Source organism: Polypterus senegalus, chromosome 3 (genome assembly GCF_016835505.1).
Source record: "Polypterus senegalus isolate Bchr_013 chromosome 3, ASM1683550v1, whole genome shotgun sequence".
NCBI lineage: Eukaryota > Metazoa > Chordata > Cladistia > Polypteriformes > Polypteridae > Polypterus > Polypterus senegalus.
Genome location: NC_053156.1, coordinates 100,582,986 through 100,607,623, shown reverse-complemented (window position 1 = coordinate 100,607,623; position 24,638 = coordinate 100,582,986). Strand labels below are relative to the sequence as shown.

The following is a 24,638-nucleotide window of genomic DNA, read 5'->3' as shown; positions in this document are numbered from 1 at the left end:
TAATAAAATGATAGATAGATAGATAGATAGATAGATAGATAGATAGATAGATAGATAGATAGATAGATAGATAGATAGATACTTTATTAATCCCAAGGGGAAATTCACATACTCCAGCAGCACCATACTGATAAAGAACAATATTAAATTAAAGAGTAATGAAAATGCATGTAAAAGCAGACAATAACTTTGAATAATGTTAGCGTTTACCCAGCCGGGTGGAACTGAAGAGTCGCATAGTGTGGGGGAGGAACGATCTCCTCAGTCTGTCAGTGGAGCAGGACAGTTACAGCAGTCTGTCACTGAAGCTGCTCCTCTGTCTGGAGATGATATTGTGCAGTGGATTCTCCATGATTGACAGGAGCCTGCTCAGTGCCCGTCGCTCTGAACAGAACAGAATAGAAAAGAAGGTTGGAGATGAGATATTATGTATGTATAGTTGTGCCTCTAATCTTTTTTATTTTTTAGCATGGGAATTACCATTGCCTAATTGTTCCTTCTACATGTTGCTGCATCCATCTTTAATATACTGTATATATGATTTGGGGTTTTGAATTTGCAGTGCAAGTGAATACAACCTTTGTGACTGGTGCCTTTGAAGAAAAAAAGGCCTACCAGCAGAATCCAATGAAATATTCCTGCATTTATTATGCCACATACTGCAATGACAAAGTGACTAGTGTGCTGACATGAAAACTACCATTTATAGTACACTTTCTCAAACAAAACATTGAAAAAAAAATAAAAATAATAAGCTAGATGACCTTTGTAGGCAAAAATCACAAATTAACAAACAACACATATAGGAAGCTCATTTTAATGATAAATAAACAGCAAAACAGAAAAAAAAACTAAAATACTGACAGCAGAAGTGAAAGTGCTTTGAAAAACTGATTCCATGCCTGGGAAATTCAGCACATCCCTTACATACAGGCATAAATGAGTACTGTATGTATAAAGAAATGAGAATTAAAAGAAAAAACTTGGCTGGAGAGTAACAAAACATTTTGACAGAATATTATATTGCTAATAGATACAACAGCTTTGGCCCAGCTGACGTCTGAGCAGCTTATTTCAAAATTAAAGTAATTCAGAAAATAAAAAAAGCTACAAAAGAAAGATGACTTGCATAAAACTGCAAACACAGTCCTGCATTTTTGCTGCTTTTCAATACTAAATAAGTGTAACATTTGTTTTTTAGTATTAGCCAAGACAAACTCCTATTCCTGAAGGGGTGTGTTTGCTTAAAATAGTGTATAGGGATGAGTGTGTACAAACAACAATTCATTTTTTTCACCAAAAAACTAAAAAGAACAGCTTTAATGTGTACGTAAAATATAAACTTTAAAAAAATTCATGTGACTGAATGAAATGTGGATTGCAGAATCAACATCTTGAAAATCTAAATAATATTGTAACTCTTGGCTTCTTTGACATAAAATGCTTCAAGTCTGTTAAAACATGAAAAATCAGAGTGAAACATACAAGTGTAAATCTGCATTCTGTTGAGCTAAATATAATTTCAACTGACATAAACAAATTATCAGCTCTGCTCACAAATCAGAATAATGTTTCCTGACAAAGACGCTCGTAGCTTAAGCAAGTTATTGAAGCAGGTTCCACCTAAAGACACCGACTGCAGAAGCACAATTTGTTTTAGTATTGATTCTTTTGCTATCAAAGGTTGATTATTGTTTACTAACTCAAGCCACTTTTTGTAAACTTGAAAAAGATTAATTTGATTGGATTTTTCAAGTCACTGTATCTGTTATTCTTGAAGTTGTATTTCTTATAACTTTGTATTCACTGTTTGTTCAAAACAGTGGCACATTGATAACAAAAGTTTAATTAATCTTATTTGCATGTGTATTTTCTTTTTTGGCTTATTTGAATAAAGTATTTATCTTGGTTAAAACCCCTCTTTCATTTAATGCACTTTTTAAGATTGAAATGCCCCTTGTCTACACAATGCACTGCACCAAAGTGATATCCACACAAGCTTAATTTACACCACTGACATTGTGCTCTCGGGATTCACACGAATCATCCGAGAGCCATTTCTCAAGTCCTGTAGCTGCTTGGCTGGTTTTCCTACACCCTCCTCAAATCTTTTTTCAATGACTGGGAGGACGGTTTCATAAAGAAAAGAGGCATTCTGTAAAATAAATGTTTTCTTCTCGGGATCCTGCTCACACCTTAAGCTGTAATCAACATGCTGAATGGCTACTAGTATGATTTCCCTAAGGCTCTCCAAAAGAACCATGTGCAACTCTGGGAAATACAATTTAAGACCTTCATCCAGGAATGCCATGAGATGTTTTGTAAAAGCGACAACAGTATAACTGAGATTCACCCAGCAGTCATCTCCAGTATACTGCTCAAAGCTGCCAATTCCACAATTTCGCATTTCCTCCTTGAGTTTTTCCAAGGCTTCAGGAGTCATCAGGTTCATCTTTCTCCACATCTCCTCAGAGTTACGATGTTTAGTGGCTTCAATGATGATATCTTTGTAGCTCTGAAGTGCTGCTTTAATGTCCTTAACTAAAAGAGATTGGAGTGTGAAGGTTAGGTCTAAACCAATTTCTGTAAGCTGTTCGCAGTGCTCCTTTGCCACTTTCACACATTCTGCAGCAGTTGACAGGCTCTCCTTGCTGTCAAACACTTGTTTACTGAAGGCATCCACAAACATCTTCATTGCAGTGCGGGACCAAACTACAAAAGCTGAATAGCAACCAGTATTCCCAGCAAAGTCCATTTCAAACTCCTTGGCTGTTTCCAAGAGGCTAGTGAAGAAGATATTACAGAGCTTGTGAATATAGAGCAAAGTGGCACCCTCAATTCGAAGCTGACGGATTGCTGTCTGGACAGCAGCAGCTTGGTTCTTTAAGAAGAGCTCACACGCCTTTGTGGACTGCCCAAGGCGTATAAGTTGTGACACTGCCCTACGTGTCGCCTTAGGTCCACCACGCAAAGATCTGTCTGGCGATAATTCAAAGACAAGAACATCTATGAGTTGGCGCACTCTCTCATCCACTTTACTCTTAAGATCCTTGACGGGCTGTGTTACAGGCTGGTCCTTCAAATACTCAGTCAGCTTATCCAGCAAGTCTACTGCACCTTCAAAGTCTCTTTGTGCAATGCACACATCTAGATCTTCGGGTAGCTCCTGAATCCACTCCAGACTCAAGTCTACAACCTCTTCAGAAGCAACTGGTTCTGCTTCAAGAAAAGGGTTACTTGAAACATCCGGACGGTCTCGGACTGGCGACCGAGGGACATCCTCCTCTTTCTTGCGCCTTTCTTTCACCGCCTTGTTTTTCTTGGTTTCTTCCAAAATCTCTAGCCACTCCTTCTTGATCTTACTATTTTCTGCCTGGAAGATGCGACTGTCAGGAAACATCAAAATCTTGAACATATCTTTCATGGGTGGATTATCTTTTACATTGACAGTTGCAAAGCTGTCTAGGTCGTACAAGGCATTATACTTGTATCTCACTGCCCCACGACGAACCGATAGCCATGTTGCAATTAAAAGGCAATCATTCATCAAAAATGCGTGGACTCTTTGAATGACAGACATGTTGTCCACGTCGTACTCAATCAAATCACCGTTATATACCAAATACCTCCCTGGGGTTTCCATGATGTTCTTGCAACCCTCCACCTTCTCCAGCAAGGTAGTTAAAGTCCTTTGCTTCCCTTCTTCCGTCTCTTTAGGGAACGCCGCTTGCATCTCCTTGGCGGTCTCGTCCTTGTCCGTGGAGAGCAGGGCCTGGGTGATGCTTTCCATGATGCTCTTCTGCTCTGTAAGTATATGACTTAACTGGTACATTTCACTTTCCAAATAGGAGATCTCTTTTGCCGTTTCGATGAACTGACGATAGTTTTTGTATACATTTTTCTTAAGATTCTGCGCAGTTTCGTCGGCTAGGGTCTGTATCTTTTGACGGTGCTCCTGCAGGTCCCGGTCCCCGTCCGACTGCTGAGAGAGCTGCTTGACGTAATTTGCTGAATCGAAGCTAGGCGATTCTAACATTTTGCGCAACCTGTTCCCCGTATCAGCCATTTTCAGTGTCTGTGGTATACAATTATATATTTGAATTCAAGATATACCTTAAGTGTATTTCATTAGGAAGCTTCCTTCCGAATCCCAGTGCGCAGCTCACGGGATGCATCACACTGTTGGCCAACCAGGCGCAACACTGTTAAAAATAGTACTTAATGATGTAAGCCGAGTGAGGGGGTATAAGGGCATGCTAGGTAACAAACGTTTACTTTAGACAAATAAAAAATATCCAAATAGTCTTTTTCCGCGAAAACTGATTAAATATACATACTGATGGAGTAGTTTAAATAAACTCTGTGTAGCTTTTAATTGCCCGGCCAGCTTGGCGTTTTCGTCGCGGCAGCATTGTATTTGCGTAAACAGTAAAAGCTGCGCAGAACATCAACCTCTGTCAAGCGTCTGTAGGCTGCGCTCATAAACAAAATGTGCAGGCGCAGATCGGATACGAGTTTAAGAACGTCTGCACCCGCCCGTTCCGCTTACGTAGGAAGTGACGCTGAGTCAGTTCAAACAGTGCAATAACAACGACAAAAAGAAACTAAAAATAAACGGGTCGAGTAGATCAGATTTGGTTATGCTTTTATTAATGTTGACCATGAGACAATGAAAATTGATTAATGAAGTCGAAACAGCGCGTAACAGCAGACAAGGATGTAATCCGCAGGGAACAGTACTGAAGTGGTAAATCTAGTAGCATTCAAGCGCACTGAATCGTCATGTCTTTACAACGCTGGTTACAGCGCTTGCTTCGGTGCCTATGTTAAAGATAACGTGTGCTGAGCTGATTCTTTGGCTTACTTTAGCGGATAAGTCGCCATGGACGACGATTTTCTGTTTGCTCTAAGACTGCAGGAGCAGTATGATTTGGAGTCGTTATCGACGACGAATGATTTGAGTTTTCCCCTCCATAATGAAGCTAAAAAAAGGAAAATGGATAGCGACCTCCAAGTCGTACCAGTGCCACGCGCCAGGAGTACCTCCTTTAACCCCGAGAGGCCATTGTCAATCGTGGACGAGTCCTGGGAGATGCTGGACCCCAACCCCGACATTAGGGCAATGTTTCTGCAGTTCAACGATCTTTTCTTCTGGGGCAAACTGAGCAGCGTGGAGGTGAAATGGAGTCCTCGTATGACCCTGTAAGCACCTTTGTGGTTTATTGTTAATTAATGTGTGTTAAATTGTAGCCCACCGCTAGCAGAGATTGAATTGGGCATTGATTTAAAAGTAATTTTAAGGTGAGTTTAGTCAAAAACTGGGTTAATGGCAGGATCGGATTTTTTCGGTGGGGGTGCTTGAATTGTTGTTCGGACTTCATCTAGGTGTTCTGAGTGAATTATGAATAAACTATTAGTAATGTCCAAGTCTAGAAGTCGTCTGAACTTAAATTGGTGCGATACAAGAACATCATGTAGTGCGAGAGTATGGAATGGGTGAATGGATAGCAGCAAAACCCACCGAAACAGTATCAGCGTTTGTAAGTGATATTAGCTATGCTACCCAAATAACAAAAGTAATTAATATCGACCTTCTGTGTATTCAGTTTTAATTGTTTGCAGTGCACTGTCTACTGGAATTTCTTTTGAAATGCATTTAGTAATAAAATGCTTTGCATTTTTCTTTCCAACAATTGGCACATTACTAACGTTTGTAGTAATAACATGCATTGCATTTTTCTTTTGCACATCACATACATTTGGACTTATTTTAGAAATCCCATACCAAATGGCATATAACAGATGTAGCAACTGGATGGGTGCACAGACACTTGTCCTTTTGTTAAGGTGGATAGAGAGAACGGGACAGAGTATGGAATACCAAAGCTGAAAATAATACAGTCCCGATCAAAAGTTTAAGACCACTTGAAAAATGGCAAAAAATCATATTTTGCATGGTTGGATCTTAACAAGGTTCCAAGTAGAGCTTCAACATGCAACAAGAAGAAATGAGAGTGAGACAAAACATTTTTTGAGCATGCAATTTAATGAAAACAACGATTAAACTGAAACAGGCTGTTTTACAGCTGATCAAAAGTGTAGGACCACACCTCCAAAAAAACCCATAAACCCCCGCAAAACAGAAATCAAACTTCCAAGCATGAACTTAGTACTGAGTAGCTCCACCGTTATTGTTGATCACTTCAAAAATTCATTGCGGCATGCTTGATGCAAGCGTTTCCATGAGGTGAGTGGGAACATTTCTCCAAGTGGTGAAGACGGCCGCACGAAGGGCATCTACTGTCTGGAACTGTTGTCCATTTTTGTAAACTTCCCTGCCATCCATCCCCAAAGGTTCTCAATTGGATTTAGATCAGGGGAACAAGCAGGATGGGCCAAAAGAGTGATGTTATTCGTCTGGAAGAAGTCCCTTGTCCTGCGGGCATTGTGTACTGTAGCGTTGTCCTGTTCAAAAACCCAGACGAGGGCCCTCAGTCATGAGGAATGCTCTCTGCAACATCTGGACATAGCCAGCAGCCGTTTGACGCCCCTGCACTTCCTGAAGCTCCATTGTTCCACTGAAGGAAAAAGCACCCCAGACCATTGTGGCGCGTAGAAAACATCTCAGGTGGGATCTGCTTGTCATGCCAATAACGTTGGAAACCATCAGGACCATCAAGGTTAAATTTTTTCTCATCAGAGAATAAAACTTTCTTCCACCTTTGAATTCCCCTGTTTGGTGCTCTCTTGCAAAGTCCAAACGAGCAGTTCTGTGGCGTTCAAGGAGACGAGGTCTTTGAAGATGTTTTTTGTTTTTGAAGCCCTTCAGTCTCGGATGCCGTCTGATGGTTATGGGGCTGCAGTCAGCACCAGTAACGACCTTAATTTGGGTCGAGGATTGTCCAGTGTCTTGACGGACAGCCGATGGGATCCTCCGGCTCAGTACTGGTGAAATTTTTTTGGGTCTTCCACTTGACTGTTTTGTTCCATAAACCTCAGGATCATTTAAGAAATTCCAAATGACTCTTACTGCGTCCCAACTCAGCAGCGATGGCGCGCTGTGAGAGACCCTGCTTATGCAGTTCAACAGCCCGACAACGTTCAAAAAGGGAGAGTTTTTTTGCGTTTGCCATCAGAACATGTGACTACCTGACAGAACATGACAATCCACATCTTTGCACAGATTTGGCCTTTTAAAGGCATGTGGTCCTAAAATCTTGATCAGTTGTAAAACAGCCTGTTTCAATTTAATCGTTATTTTCAATTAATTGAATGCTCAAAAATGTTTTGTCTCGCTCCCATTTCTTCTTGTTGCATGTTGAAGCTCTACTTGGAACCTTGTTAAGATGCACCAATGCAAAATATGATTTTTTTGCCATTTTTCAAGTGGTCTTATACTTTTGATCGGGACTGTACTTGATATTCAGCAGAGCACAGCATTCCTTTTCAAATGTTAAAAACAAAGTGAGTCTTGTTGTTCTTTCTATTTTGAGAGAGAGGGAGAAAGAATATTTAATAACATTAACCTGGAACAATTTTTTCACAATTTTAGCTGTTAAGGTAATAGTAAGAAAAATGAAAATAAAAATACTTAAAAAAAAAAAAAAATTAGAAAACCTATCAGCAGGTTTAGTTTTTTACCAGTTTGCAGACTTGGGGCACTTTTGTCTAGCTACCAATAAACTAAATAGTTCAGCATACATGCTGCCAACTCCATTGATTTTTACAAGGTACAGTTTGTATCGCTTCATTGTCAGACATCTTTTCCAAATCATGTCAGTTGTCCGAAACAACATTCTGCTCAATTATGTAAAGTGTAGAAAAAATATTTTTAAAAAGTGTGAAGTAACAGATAAGTTATTGTCAACAAAATGCAAACGCCTGAGAAATAAGCTAAATGGTTGTTGTTTTTTTTTTTTCTTCCCTCCTCATTCGTGGTCCATGAGGTGTTTCAGATAAAGGTTATGTTGATCAGTACAATTCAATGTTTAGGCTTTTGAATTATTATATATAAGAAGTGCAGATAAAGCCATTGATATCAGATATGCACATGAAATTTGGTTTCAGTGTACCATGCAGGATGAGTGATTGTATACGGCTGTTGGGCTCAGTCACAATTACAGCTAATATCTAATCACTTATTAACAGAGTGAAGTTTTGTAAGGTATCCTCATGTACCTGATAAATATACCTTGAATATGCCTTGATGCTCGTTGATCCACAGGATTCAACTTTAAAAGTTGTCCACACTATCTGTTTTACCATGAACATTTAGAAGTTGCATCATATTTTACTGTTAATTCTAAATTGTTACCATAATGTGCTTCACTACTGCTAGAGCCGGAATCTACAATTGGTTCAAATGGCCATTGCTAAAAGATTATCACAACAAATCGCTTTCTTATTCACAAGCTTTCTGTTCTGAAAGCCGCACTTCCTGCAGGTCACTGCAGACAAGTAAACTTGGTGATAACTCTCTGTGTGTGTGTGAGAGAGAGAGACACACACAGACACACACAGACAGACAGACAGACAGACAGACCGACAGAGACAAGCAGGGGTTATGGTAAAGGGGTTAAAGAGGACTGGATTGGCTAGTATAGCAGCAGGAGTATTTCTCTGAAAAAGACTGCAAGCTAGGCCATGCAAAAGTCCTACTCTGGCTGCCTTACAAAGGGACCACAATGAGTGGTTTTCACTCTGTATGCTTTAAACTTAACAAATCAGTATATTTACTTACCTTTTCTGATATATTGATTAAGAGATCTTTTTCCCATTGTCCTCTTGGATCTTTGAAAGGGAGGGACTTTAAAATAGTTTTATATATTACAGAAATGGTGTCTAAGCCCTCAAAATTGAGCAATATTTTTTCCAGCATGGAGGAGGGTGCGAGATGTGCAAAATCGTGCAGGTTCTGTTTAACAAAGTTCTTAATTTGAAGGTAGTGAAAGAAATGTGTTGCTAGAAAGTTTAATTTGGAATGTAATTGTCCATAGGATGCAAAGATGTTGTCTATATAAAGATCTCTGAGCAATTTAATCCCAAATCTTTTTAAGATGTTAAAAACTGCATATGTTTGCGAGGGTTGAAAGAGGTGGTGGTTCTCCTGCAGAGGTGCCACAGATAAAAGATTCTCCATCTTGAAATGCTTTCTACATTGGTTCCATGTTCTGAGTGGGTGAAGCACAATTGGTTTGTTAGTATATTGCTGATAATTTGCATTTATTGGGGCGCAAAGCAGGGGATATAAAGAAGTGCTGCAGGATTTTGTTTCTATTGCGGACCAGGGCTGTGTATGTTCATCTATTTGTGTCCAGGTTTTTATAGCTTGTATGTTTGCTGCCCAGTAATAAAGCTGAAAGTTAGGTAGAGCCATGCTACCTTCTGACTTAGGTCTTTGTAGGGTCGCTCTTTGGATACGTGGATGTTTTGAGTTCCAAATAAATGAGGTTTTGGTTGAATCTAATTGCTTAAAAAATTATCTAATTATGTATATTGGAATGTTTGGAAATAAAAAAAAGAAGCTTAGAAAGAATATTCATCTATTTTACAGTATATGTGATGCATAACACTGGAATCAAGTTTTTTATTTGTGCCCCATTCTGTCAGCTATCATTGTGCCAAGTATAGATGTCATATCCCATAGCACTGCAAAGTTGTACTGTTATACAAGACGGAGGTTGACTGAAGGAGCTCGTGGCTGTTGGGACTCCGCCGGCTGTGATAGCAATGGGTGAGCCGGGGAGAAAGAAAGACGGAGGTGGGCCAGAGAGTAATGAGGGAGAGAGACTGCGTATTAACCTCTGATTTTAAAGGATTTATTTATTGATGGTTTTAATCCCACTGGACACTGGTTTTACGTATTTATTTATTGGAACTTGTTGCACTGCACTTTTTGTTTTTTGATTGTTTTAAATAAAAGCACTTTTTCACTTTTGGAATATATCCCTTGGCTTTGAGAGATTTGTCCCCATTTGTCAGCTCATCTCGGTGACATTACTGACCGTGTAAGGTTCAAGGGTTCAAGGGCTCCCGAACAGCCGATGGGAGCGTGGCGCTGAAACCGCATCGTCACAGCACTTATTTATTTTTCTTGTTGTTGCTTTTCTTGCATTTCATGGCTGGAATAAACTTGTCATACTGGTTTCTTCCAATGTTGGGTTATGGGGGTTGGGGACAATGCCTTTGCTGATATCCCAGAGCACAGATCTAGTCATGCAGATAAATACACCAAAACCAGTGTTTCTCAGCCATGTTTGAGTCACAGGAGGCTGCCTCTGGCTAGCGAGTATATGGAACTTGTTCATGGTATAATCTGCACCCCACTTTTTCCCTGACATTCTACTGAAAGGATCATCATAGCCCTGCCTTGTGCCCAATATTTGCTGGGATGGGCTCCAGCGTTTCTGCAACCCTGCTCAGGATAAATGGGTTTGAAAGTGGATGGATGGATGAATAGTCTTGAAATGCAGGAAGAATTAAGTTTTGAGATAAGGTTGTTGTACTCACTAATCATGGTGACAGAGAGTGCAAGGTGTTGCCTGTTGATTAGCATGTGCAAGTAAGAATTTTGCAATATTCTATACATGTGACAATAATGACCATATAAATCTGTGATTGTAACATTACAAACACACTCCAAAGACCGCAGCAAACATATAGACATATTTCTTATGTGAAAATTAGTGACTGTACACTCTCACAGAGGGAGTGTCTCTGCTGTACACATTTGTGTCATGGCTATACGTGTATGTGCTACAAACAGCTGGAATCTCGAGTAAAAATTTAACAGATTTGTGGGATTAATTATTCTCTTTTAAAATTAGCACACTTTCTCATTTTGCTGGGTGAAAGTTAAAGCCTCCAAATCCTTAATGAAAAAAAGAAACTTGCTAACTTTGTGGCCAGTATGCACAGTTCTATATTCTTTACCAGTGTAACAATTTGTCTGATAGCCACTAGCTGGCACTGTTCCTTATAACTGCCCCTTAGATGGCACTGACTTGTGTTACAAAAAGTCATTTCTGTATTTCTTAACGTATGTAAGCATTTGAGACAGTTCTTTAGGCTGATAAGTGCATCAGGGCATGATATGAATGTTGTGTACTAATTACAGAATGAACTTTGAGAATTTGAGAAAGAAACCAGTTTGGTGGTAAATGTAAGATAAAAACAGGCTATACTGTATTTTTTTCAAAAAAAAAAAAAAAGACTTGCCAATAGACAAGTTTCCATCTATTTCATCGCATTCTAATGATGAGGTCATCTGCAATGAGACGTATGGAGAATATTGTTTGACAAATCAAACACACTGTACTTTGATAAAATTGCTGAATTTTGATGTAATGCTGACCTCTTGCCTCATATAACCAAAAATAGAAAAAATACAAAATAAACATACCAAATTAACCAATAATTTGGTTATTTAGCATTTGCATCCTGTAATCACACTATTAATGGAAAATGTTGTTTTATTTGTATGAATATTCAGTGTATATGTTATGAATATGAGATCTATACACACATAACTTTTCCACTTATGGTAATTTTGATTTTCAAGTATATAAGTAAACCTGGCTAAAAAGCTGTGAATTTAACTGTTCCCTTCACCACCTTCCAAAAGAAGAGAAAATGTTTCAGTTTATTCATATATTAGGCATGTTCTATTGAAAAAACAACTAGCCTTTATTTTATATAGCAAGCACACTTACTCAAGGTGCTTTACAAGGACAGTGGTATTGTCAACTTGTTTATATATGTTTTGTATATTTGAAGCAAATACAGGATAAGTGACTAGCTTAGGGCCATGCAGGTGGCCACGTTCCCATATTCAGCCATGAAAAGTTCTGAGTTAACTATGCTAGGAATTTATTGAGATAAATGTTTTGACGCATGCCAGGACAACTCGGTAATTTACCCCCTTGATAGTATTTAAGAGGCAATTTTAAAGAGCATGGATTTAGAAAGTTGGAGAAAATGTCTGCAGCCACTGACCTCATAGTTTTATTTTTTATATATAATATAATATAATTTTCGTGTGTAATGTATGTTAAATGTAAGGTTCTGGAAATATGGAGACACATTTAATATGCAGAAGTATGACATACTAGATATACCAAAACTCTGTACATGACAGTAATGACCCTTGTATTAAGATCAAAAGAGACAGTGAAAGTGTTAGGCAACCTGTGGGCAAACCCTGTATGACTGAAATAAGCTTTGATCAAGAAATAAAGAGAATGAAAATGCAAAATTGAGTCTTCTCAGACCGAAGTCCTATTCAGACTGTCCAAGATGTCAATTCTTCTGGCAACATGGCAGGAAGAGGCAGACACCAGAAATGATGTCGTAGGAGGAGAGCTATCAATTTTCCTTAGGAAAAGAAAAAGCATTATCATACAGTGACACCTAACCCGGATTGGAGGAGAATTACCATCCCCTGAGCCCTTAAAACTGTCTCCCATGCACTCGCGTGTGACACCCTATAAACACGTTACTGCTTTTTCAAAAATCCTGAAAGCAGCAAGAAAGCTCATTTTGTACAGGACAAGTCCTTTGTGTCACCACTTCAAGTTCTGTTCCAGTGCCACATAAGCATGCCACTTGCCGTGCTGTTGGAAATTAGTAGCTGGTAGCAAGAAACTTGCACAATCAACATCCTTGGCTGGGATAGATTGTTGTTCCATTTTACCAATGCTTTTTATATATATATATTCAGTCATATGAAAATGTGAATGTCTTATATGTGGGTTTTGTTCTGTTTTTTGTGATTAACACATCAATCTTAATTTTGTTCAGATCCTTGCAATTTGTAATATTTTTGTCTCTGCTTTGTTCATATATGCATTTGACCAGGAAATATACTGTTAAATAGTCTGCCATGTCTGTAAGGAGCTCATAGTTTAGAGGTAGTACTAGATCAAAAGTCTTGCAATATTTAATTCAGTGCCTCACCTACTAGATTACAGTACATGCAGAATTTATCAGAAGTATAAACAGCTGTCTTCCAGCATTAATGAAATCCATCTGTTCATTGAGTTCAGCACTACTGGAACTCCAGTGTTTGTATATGTATTGATATATTCATATTGTCACTATTTATGAGTGATAGAATGCAAATTACTAATATGTTACACATATATGTAGAATACTCTTTTTAATGTCATAACGTTTACATTACTAACAAAGATTAAGTAGAATATTGTAATGGTGTTAAGTCACCACCACACCCTAAGGTGGCAGGTCCTTCACAACATAATTTCTTTCTTTGGGAAACCATGCACAATGAGGAACTTGATCAATGCACATTGTATCTCTTTGATTACTAATTGGTAGCAATTCTGCATATACCAAATTTATGATTTTTAACGGGGCACCTGTAACTACAGTGCCATTAATTATATTGCATGAACAGGTAAAAAGACCAAATTGCGTTTTTGGCAAATTGAACCTCCCCACATCTTCATATTAATAATAAAAATTGTTGTTTTTTAGGTACTTGTGAATGTCTGGATGAACCAGGATTCTGAGTTGGGAGAAGTGGCATAGGGCATACTCAGAATCTGGTGTAGTGCACACCAGTAGTTTCTAACAGGGACATTTTACAAAGTTAAGAAAATTGATTACCTTTCCAAATTTAGACAATGACAGATGGTAGCATATGGGCACAGTTATATCAGCCTATAGTTGCACGTGTGAAAGCATTTTACTAATCTACCTTTAGGGGTACTGTTTATAGTGGCAAGTTTAATGCTGCATAGTACAGCTCTTCAATTTGATTTAATATTTTCTTGGTTTTATGTGCATTTAAATGTGCGTGTGGTTGATTTTTCTAAGTCTAACTGCTTTGTGTGAGCAGTCCTGATTATCACTGTTAATATATTAACTAGGTCACATAAATTCTTGCTGCATTAGTGTTTGCTTCCATTCTTATTCTGTCTGCTTTAGTTTTTAAATTGAAGTGGACTGCTGCTTCCGTTTTATTTTTTATTTAAAATGATTAATATTTTTATAAATGATGAATAAATGTTTAGTGACACCATGTAACTTTTAATCTTTTGGAGATTTTTGCTGACTCAACTGTGGGCTCATGTGAATTTTAGGTGTGCCGGTGTGTGTTCCTATGAAGGTAGAGGCGGTCTGTGCTCTATCCGTCTCAGTGAACCTTTGCTGAAATTACGACCACGACGGGATCTAGTTGAAGTAAGTAGACAATATGAAATCAACACTTACCCTACTCTGTTTATATATAGCTGACTCCTTTACCTTGATATTCCAGTAACAAGTTTTAATTTCAGTGTTCTGCAAAATAAAACTCAAAGAAAATTTCAATTATAAATAGTTATTTTCATTTGCATTTATGAACACAAAAATCTAATTAGAATGTTTCCATAATGTCACGTTCACATGTATAAAACTGAAAAGAAATTTAATTCCGATTTAACAAATCACACAATTTGCATACAATATTGTTCTAAATCAATTTAACATGAAATATTTACTCAATCTTACATGTTTAAAAACATTTAAAGAAAACAATAATACATATTCATTGACTTACATATACTGTAACTTCTCTAGTTTTTGTCACTTCTTGTTTTTGTCCAGCAGTAGTCCACTAACATACTAACATCCCAATGTCCCTAGTACCTTATTTTCATGTCCTTGATGTATTCTTTTACCCTGGTTTTCACTCACTGCTCTAAGGGGAAATGTTCCAAATGCAAGTTCAAAAATAGAATCTTGAGACTCATGATGTAACTGAATTTCTTAAACTTAACTAATACAGTTTTTAAGGTTTCTTTATAATTTGGATCTTTATTGTTACTAAAAACACTTAGAAAATACTTCTTTGAATGAAATTAAAGCATTTTGTTCCAGGTCTTTCATTGCACCATCAAATTCTTCTTTGAAAATGAGTTTTCTAGTACCATTCTCGCAAAAATGCCTTCTTTCAATCAAGCCTCAGACAAACCCGGAAACTTTGGGCACAAATACAAAAATGGCTCTGTCTTTTAATAGGGCATTGACAAACTGCTTTATTAAAGCAAGCCCAATATGGAGCAGTGGTAGCAGTACTTTTTCTGGATTCACCAAGCTAGGTTTTATGATGTTTTTGCTGTAGCTTTTTCTAGCTAGGCATTTCTTCTGAAGCCAATGTGAATTCTTGGTAAGAAAACATGGGATTGTTGTATGGCCTTACTGCTGACCCAGTAAAATGCACAGAACTTTCAGGCCCCCCCATACATGAACAAATGGTGCTCATTGTAGTTAATGACTGTTTTAAAAAAAAAAAAAATAATAATAACTTGCTTTCAACGTAGATTTTAATATTAGAAAACAATACATTTAAAAAAGTATTCTTAAAGTATTGATTATAATATTATAGTGTAAAACAATATAGCAACCTTTAACTGACAGTCTAAAAATATATTTTATGAAAAAAAGCTATGTGATGGTGAAAATGGTTTTCATTTTTAAACATAGTGCCAAAAAAATATAAAAATCGCATGAAGTAATGAAAAAATATTTCAGTGTATACTTGTGTTACTAGTCTAAACATTTTACTAATGGATAGCTTATATTTTAGAAGAATCAACAGAAGGCTTGGATTCAGGTTTAACTGGGCACTCTGAAGTAACATAAGTAACATACTATATGTATTTTATAGTAACAGAGATTTTTTTTGTAACTGTTGACTGCTTTTTTATGTATTTTAGAAATACTGACTTTCATATACTCCTCCTAGACTTTGCTGCATGAAATGATTCATGCTCTCCTGTTTGTTACCCAAAACAACCGAGATCGTGATGGGCATGGTCCTGAATTCTGTAAGCATATGAACCGGATTAACAGTGCCTCAGGAACTAAAATAACAGTAAGTAGGGGAAATACCCATAGACATATTTCTTAGACGTGGTAAATTTTAATGTATAAATGTCTTTTGTTAGTAATGTGATAATTTAATTATTTCTATTCTGATGATCAGTGATGTACATTACTGTGTTATTTTAAATATTAAGCTGACACCTGCTGCAACTGAATCTGCTTTTGGTGTATTTTGCCTTAGCATGAGAAGCTTTTTAATCAAACTTGGATTATAACATTTCACTAAGAGTACTGGATTTTGTTTTTGTAATTAAAGAATGTGAAAAAAATGTGCTTTGCTCATTATTGTATAATGTATTTCAGGTTTTTTTTATGCAGTATGCTGTAATACTATGAAAATTGTATGTTTTTAAGTGTCATTTTATTTTACTTGTTGCTGTCCAGCCCCTTTTATTTAAATCTTCTCTCTAATTTTTAACTGAGGAAGCAGATTTTATTAAGAGTTTTACTATAATTGTTACATATGGCAGTGATTCCCAAAGTGTGGTGTACAAACCACCTGTGCTCTGCAGGGTAACAGTCATGATGTTAGCCAAGTAATGCTTTAAACACTTGGATATATTGTCTGTTATTTACAGTAAGAGTTCTAAAAGTTGTCACATCTTTAAAGATACTGTAATTTTGTCTTGTTTTATTTCTATGTAGAGTATTCATGTTTGTGTTTGTACTTGCATTACTGTAAAAGTTTATATCAAGTACTGACAGAAATTGAGGACAGCAAATTAACTTAATAGTAGAACCTTTTCTTTATTTTGGTGCATTTATTGTTTAAGAGTGTTACTGAGTAAGAGCTGGCTGTTTCTTGGCCTCAAAGTTGGCATTAAAATAGATAAGGGGAAATTCACATACTCCAGCAGCAGCATACTGATAAAAACAGTATTAATTAAAGAGTGATAAAAATGCAGTGCAAGTTAAAAAAAAATTCAAGATGGAGAGTGCAAGGCAGGTATAGCAGAAAATAACATTGTATAAGAATGACCATTTCTACAAAGACTGCCCTTGTGCAGTCCTTTTTGAAAAGATATTTCTTATAACTCACCGCAGCTGCCTGCACACTTTCCATGTTAGCTGATATACTATATTTTTGTATCAATCTATTGCAGTTTTGTCACATTAAAAGCTAAATTAGTTATTTTAATTTCATTGTTCAATTTAAGTGTCTGTCAGTCATATCCCGTGGTTCTTATACAACTTGTGAAGCAACATAAATAACATTACTTCTATAAGTATAATTAAATAGAATGTTAATGGTCTTATAATGTTGAACGTTAAACGTTCATGTAAATGTAACAGTACCGAGCACTAACATCAGCAACTGACACCAAAAAAAGCTATCAGGTGAGCCCTCTGTCTTGGGCATATTTTTGGTAACTATAAGGTTGCTGCCCAATCTCATCATTCATAATTAATTTTCCTGTTTTTAGTGCCACAGAGGATACCTCTAAAATGTCAATAATGGAGCACTGCTTTTAACTTTCTTGTAGACGATAACAACTTTTACTTCTATTCCATTTCTTCCCCTTCTGCTTGTATGTAAATGTTGCTCTCTCCCCATCCTTTAGTCCTTTCTCTTTGTCAACCAGCTACTCTCCATCATTGTACAGAACTCTCTTTTAAGTTCATAATGCCATCAGTGTGGCTGCTGATGCATGCTGTGTCTGTGGAGTCGATGTTGTCATCGTGTTTTCTATTCCTCTCTATTGACCGTTGGAGGATTATGATACATCACTGGATAAAATCTTCGACTTTGAAAGTAAACAATACTATGCCCCCATCTAAGCTGGTCTGATCATCTGTCCATATTCCTGCTGTCAGTTTATAACCAGTGACTAAAATGCATGATGCCAGAAAGAAATGTAATTCAGTGCTGAACTACCGTAAATAAACAGATTAAAAACTCCAGGACTGCTTTAATTGTGTACACTGGGATGAGGTTAGTACATGTGATCTGGATGAGTATGCAGACGTGGTAACATGATTCATCAAAAAATGTGTGGATGATTGTGTGCCTATAACAACAATCCACATATTCCCTCGTAAGAAACTGTGGATCACCATTGAAATCTAGAATTTACTGAAGGTATGCAGCAATGCATTTCAAAATGGTGCATACAAGAAATGCAGGTACAAACTCAAAAAACCAATCAAACTGGCTAAATATCAGCACAGGAGTAAGCTAGAGACAGAATTTAACATCTGTAACAATTTTCATAAACTTTGGCAATGATTAGGGATGATTGCAGAGTACAAAGTAAATCTTCATCCAATATCACATTCATTTTTCCATCCATATCAATTAAACACTACAGGGTGGTCAAGATCTAATTATGCAGATCCAGATTGTCTGGATAACTTTGATTTACGTGGGGACGATCCCAGTTCAGCGCAAAGACGATTCTTCATGTCGTCAGTTCACGCACTTCTCGATAGTCCAGGATTTTTCAGGTGATTTTCTATGTAATAAACTTAAGTTATAGCGTAATGAAAATTGCATAATTAGATCTGGACCACCCTATAGAATCCCTAAAGCCTACGAAAAAGTCATAATGCCTGGCCACCTTAAATTACTTTGCACTTCATCATCAGCATCTTTGTTTTGCAAATGTGTCAATCTGTGCAAGCAGCCTGCAATCCATTCCCCCCCACCGACGTAGTTGAAGTTTTCCCAGCTCAAGACTGGGAAGATGCCTGGAATTGTATATTGTAATAATATATCATTTACAATGTGTGTTGCCTTTTTATATTTTTATTTATTTATTTATATATTTATTTATTTATTTATATATATATATATATATATATATATATTGTGGCCCCGGCCGACGCCAGGAGGACGTGAGGAGGGCTTGTGCCTCCTCCAGACCGCGAGGGGGCGTCCGTCCTGGTTAGACAGGGGGCCTCGGGTACAGGGCTTTGAAGCCCAGCCCTGTAGGGACCCGTGGCCACCGCCAGGCGGCGCCCGGTGCCTAATTATCCCGGGAGCCCCGCACTTCCGCCACACCAGGAAGTGCCGGGGGGAAGACTTTGTGTGGCACCCGGAGAGCTGCCAGGAAGACAGCCGACACTTCCGCCACGCTGGGCGTGGCTAAGGACGGAACACCTGGGGCTCATCCGGGAGCCTTATTTAAGGGGCCGCCTCCCTCCAGTCATTGGTGGAAGTCGGGAGGAAGCGGACTGAGCTGGAGAGCGAGGACAGGAGGCGGCCAGGAAGCAAGGCACAGAACTGTGGGCCCTGGACTTTGGGGAAATCGGTGCAGAGGCACTGGGGTTGCGTGAGTGCACTAAACTTGTACATAGTGTAAATAAAGTGTGTTGGGTGCAAAATATGATGTCCGTCTGTCTGTGCCGGGGCCAGCGTTCACAATATATATATATATATATATATATATACATATATATATATATTTATATACACATATATATATTTATATGAGTCTGAGTCAGTCAGTCAGTCAGTCAGTGAGTGAGTGAGTCAGTGAGGGCTTTGCCTTTTATTAGTATAGATATATATAGATATAATGTGTGTGTGTGTATAGATAGATAGATATATAATGTATGTGTGTGTGTATATATATATAGAGATATATATATATAGATAGATAGATAGATATAGATATATATAATGTGTGTGTGTGTGTATATGTATATATATATATATATATATATATGACAGCAACACTCATAACAGTGACAAAACTATTACATTGACAATCATGTTACGTTGTTTTCAGAATGTTTCCTTTAATTTTTCATTACTTCTTTAACACACTACTTCGCTGCGAAGCGCGGGTATTTTGCTAGTCTGTCTATCTATCTATCTATCTATCTATCTCTATCTATCTATCTATCTATCTATATATATATATATATATATATATATATATATATATATATATATATATATATATATATATATATATATATATAAACTGCTCACAAAAATTAAAGGAACACTTTAAAGAAACACATTAGATACATCAGATCTCAATATGAAGTTGGATATCTATACAAATAACGACAGGGCAATGTCTTAGGAACAAAAGGATGCCAAGTCTTTTAATGGAAATAAAAGTTTTCTGCCTACAGAGGGCTCAATTGTATAGACACCCTAAAATCAGAGTGAAATGAAGATGTGGCAGGCTAGTCCATTTTTTCAAAAACTTAATTTCTTCTACTCAAAATGCTTTTCAGTATCTTGTGTGGCCCCCACGAGCTTGTATGCATGCTTGACAACGTCGGGCATGCTCCTAATGAGACGACGAATGGTGTCTTGTGGCATTTCCTCCCAGATCTGTATGAGGGCATCCCTGAGCTGTTGTACAGTCTGAGGAGCAAACTGGCAGGCGCCTAATGGACCGAAACATAATGTCCCACAGATGTTCTATTGGGTTTAAGTCAGGGGATCGTGAAGGCCATTCAATTGTTTCAATTCCTTCATCCTCCAGGTACTGCCTGCATACTCTTGCCACATGAGGCCGGGCATTGTCGTGCATTAGAGGAAACCAGGACCTACTGCACCAGCGTAGGGTCTGACAATGGGTCCAAGGATTTCATCCTGATACCTAATGGCAGTCAAGATGCCGTTGTCTAGCCTGTAGAGGTCTGTGAGTCGCTCCATGGATATGCCTCCAAGATCATCACTGACCCACCACCAAACCAGTCATGCTAAACGATGTTACAGGCAGCATAATATTCTCCACGGCTTCTCCTAACCCTTTCACGTCTTTCACATATACTCAGGGTGAACCTGCTCTCATCTGTGAAAAGCACAGGATGCCAGTGGTGGACCTGCCAATTCTGGTATTCTATGGCAAATGCCAATTGAGCTCCCCGGTGCTGTGCAGTGAGTACAGGGCGCAGTAGACATTTGGGCCCTCAGGCAACCCTCATGAAGTCTGTTTCTGATTGTTTTGTCAGAGACATTCACACCAGTGGCCTGCTGGAGGTGATTTTGTAGGGCTCTAGCAGTGCTCATCCTGTTCCTCCTTGCCCAAAGGAGTAGATACTGGTCCTGCTGATGGGTTATGGACCTTCTATGGCCCTCTCCAGCTCTCCTAGAGTAACTGCTTGTCTCTTAGAATCTCCTCCATGCCCTTGAGACTGTGCAGGGAGACACAGCAAACCTTCTGGCAATGACACGTATTGATGTGCCATCCTGGAGAAGTTGGACTACCTGTGCAACCTCTGTAGGGTCCAGGTATCGCCTCATGCTACCAGTAGTGACACTGACTGTAGCCAAATGCAAAACTAGTGAAGAAACAGTCAGAAAAGATGAGGAGGGAAAAATGTCAGTGGCCTCCACCTGTTAAACCATTCCTGTTTTGGGGGTCATCTCATTGTTGCCCCTCTAGTGCATCTGTTGTTAATTTCATTAACACCACAGCAGCTGAAACTGATTAACAACCCCTCTGCTACTTAACTGACCAGATTAATATCCCATAAGTTTCATTGACTTTATGCTATACTCTGATTAAAAGTGTTCCTTTAATTCTTTTGAGCAGTATATATATATATATATATATATATATATATATATATATATATATATATATATATAAAAAATCTCCTTTGGGGTGCGAGCAGCTGTCGCTGGGTGTGCCAGAATCCATTTAAGAAGAAAAATTAAAAACATTATTTGTACAAAATCTTAATTTATCTATCCATTCCTAAATAATTAAATGGGCAGGCTATTTCGTATCAGTGCAATACGCTGCTTGTTAAAACGGATGACTCCTAATCTTACGTGCACTTAGTGCTGCGTGGGTATTATGAACTATCGTATTTGTTCAAGTTCTATTTAAATTTTAAATATAAGTAATTTTTATTTGGTCGACAGAAATATGTTTAGTAGGAATGAAAGTTAAATTTAATCATCATTGTATAAATTTTTCTTCACCATAGAAATTTAAAGACTAAATCCAACTCCCATTCCTACCAAAGATATTTCTGGCGACTAAATAGAACCTACTTATATCCAAAATCGAGCTATTGAGCTGTCACCTGCCTGCCTCAATAAGTCACCTTCGCTTCGCTGTTACTTTTTTACCGTTCATTTAATCATGGCTAGTCGCGGAAAAATTATAACATGGAAGGAGGATTACACTGAGTATGGCTTTACCAAAACAATTATTGATGGCGAATAAAGTATCTATTATTCATAAAGCTTCAATTGGTGATCTTTTTTTTCTGCGTTGACTTCATATTTTTTCATACTTCTTTTCAAACCATGGGGGTGCGAGGGTAAAATGAACCGGGAAGCGCTGATATATATATATTGAATATATTGAAATATTTTTACTGTCAAATAATGCAAACAGTAAGCGGCACGTGCTTCGCCCTAATTCTGGGCACATCAGGCAGTACATACTCACTGTACCCCTTCTCGGGAATCGAACCTCGGACGTCAGCGCTAGAGGCGAAGCCTCTCATGTTGCGCCAGGGTGTGTGGTTCGTTTATTTGACATTATGTAGATCGGGGTGTGTATATATTTATTTATTTATTTATATATATATATATATATATATATATATATATATATATATATATATATATATATATATATATATATATATTACTGTTGAGAATGCAACGTATAGTCTTGTCCAGGAGGAAAGCAATCTTGCCTGAAATCAATGGCAACCTTTTGTAGGGTGTGTCCCTGAGACTTATTAATTGTCATCGCGAAGCAGAGCCTTACTGGAAATTTGAGGCATTTCAATTGAAATCGGAGATCAGAGGGTATAACGGTGACGCGAGAAACTCTAGAGACAGCGTGTGTATTGTGTATTTCTTTGTAAATATTTGGTGGCAGTGTGACGAAGTTGCTTCGGAAGACGGTGTTAGCTGCGGAGACAGCTCAAAGCGAAATGAGGTGAATGGGAGGGGAGATGATGACATCACTCCCCCACCTGCCTTAACTGTCAATCCCCCCACAAACACAGTCTCTCAGAATTTGCATAAGCACAGCCCTTCACCAGCAATTTGAACTTACTCACAAAGTGATCAAAACTGTCATTTATACCCTGCGTCCTCTCATTAAACTTGTATCCCGCATTAGCCGTGGGCATGACAAACGCCAGCGGCAGCCTGTCTATGAACTTAATTTAAACTTTAGGTTTACACGCTTCGCTTCGAAGTAGCTGCAGTCATGAATATGCTTGTACAGTATGTGTCACTCGCTCGCTTCTTATTGTTTCGCTGCCTTCTCAATTGTATAATGCATGTTTTCTTCAGCACTTTTTGGAGCTCTTCCTTGTTTTCTACGTAATGCGTTGACAGTCAGTTCACGTGATTACGTGGGAGGCGTGATGATGTCACACGAAACTCCACCCCCCACGGCCATCGAGCTCAACTCTGTTACATTATATGGAGAAAAATATGTTCCAGTTATGACCATTACGCGTAGAATTTCGAAATGAAACCTGCCCAACTTTTGTAAGTAAGCTGTAAGGAATGAGCCTGCCAAATTTCAGCCTTCCACCCACACGGGAAGTTGAGGAATTAGTGATGAGTGAGTGAGTGAGTCAGTGAGGGCTTTGCCTTTTATTAGTATAGACTAGCAAAATACCCGTGCTTCGTAGCGGCGAAGTACTGCCTTAAAATTTTTATTAAGAAGAAAATGAAACCTTTTTAAACTGAGGGAAAATATACCAATAATTATTTGTTAAGGATCTCTTTGTATACCACATTGTGAGTTCGGCCCTCCGGTTGTAATATGACCAAGCTGTGCGCTGAGCTTACTCTTAAGCATGCAACATACAGTTGGCCATGTGAACAGTAATCTTGTTTCAAATCTCACAGCTTGGATTGCTGCTGTCATAATCGGTTTGAGTTTCATGGTTTGTTTTAATTACGACAGTGTTTGTAGGACTTGTGTTGAAGAGACATTCGGCATCTGTCAAACGTTGTAAGTATACAACCGGTTTCATCGATAACTTCACATCCAGCTTTTGAGAGTTTAAACATTTATAAATATCAAAATATCCACTACTGATATTGTCACCTGTCAATCTAAGATGTTTTAGAGGCATTTGCGGTTGTCGAAAGGTATAAAATATTTGGTCATTTCGGTACACTTGAAAGCGACAACTGAACAATTCAGCGGCAGCTATCAACTCACATGCCAATGCATAAGTAAAGGGCTTAAGCATTTCACTCTTATAGTGCTCCTGTGTAGTATAATTATCTTCCTGTACCGTCACCAGTCCACACCTTGAACCTGTCCCAGTCATTCAATACATAAGACACAATGTTCTTCCGGATATCAAGAGTGAGCCTGATATGGCCGTTCAATATGTAACAAAGAGAATGGAAAAGGTAGGTGCCATCTCTGGGCATGGAAACCACTTGGTAAGTGACAGTTCTTTGATCGATGGTGATCACCTCGATAGACATGTTAATGAGGGTACGGTTGGAATGATAAAGGAAATGGGTACCTGAACAATGTAAAGTAAGTCTAAAATATCTACACAATAACTATAATCGTAATAAATGAACAATAAAACAGAGAAGAAGCCATGGATTAAATAAAAAAGCTGTAGTTATCAGCAGGGAGACGTGAATCCCGTGGCGAAGTAAGGAAGGGAATGTAGAGACTGGAGCGACGGACGGCCTTATATAGGCAGGCAGCCTACAACGTGGGAGGCGTTGGGATGGGGGACCCAATGCGGCCTCACACGGTGACTGAGCTGCAGGCTATGGACGTATATATGTACGTAGGTAGGATTCAGTTAGCGTTGGGAACCCGCGT

General features: G+C 38.2%; 2 protein-coding genes across 2 annotated transcripts in view; one reads left to right on the top strand and one right to left on the bottom strand.

The window, feature by feature from the left end:
* Positions 1–623: 623 nt before the first annotated feature.
* Positions 624–4,193, bottom strand: exoc8 (exocyst complex component 8). Its single transcript, XM_039747676.1, has one exon. It carries the CDS (start codon positions 4,064–4,066, stop codon positions 2,006–2,008), a length of 2,061 nt encoding a protein of 686 aa, XP_039603610.1. The 5' UTR covers positions 4,067–4,193; the 3' UTR covers positions 624–2,005.
* A 323-nt stretch (positions 4,194–4,516) lies between these two features.
* sprtn (SprT-like N-terminal domain) overlaps positions 4,517–24,638 on the top strand; it is a 35,331-nt gene continuing 15,209 nt past the window's right edge. Inside the window, exons 1-3 of the mRNA XM_039747677.1 lie at positions 4,517–5,202; positions 14,103–14,202; positions 15,749–15,877. Coding sequence (XP_039603611.1) covers positions 4,883–5,202; positions 14,103–14,202; positions 15,749–15,877 — 549 coding nt within the window. The 5' untranslated portion in view covers positions 4,517–4,882. The remainder of the gene's footprint in view (positions 5,203–14,102; positions 14,203–15,748; positions 15,878–24,638) is intronic.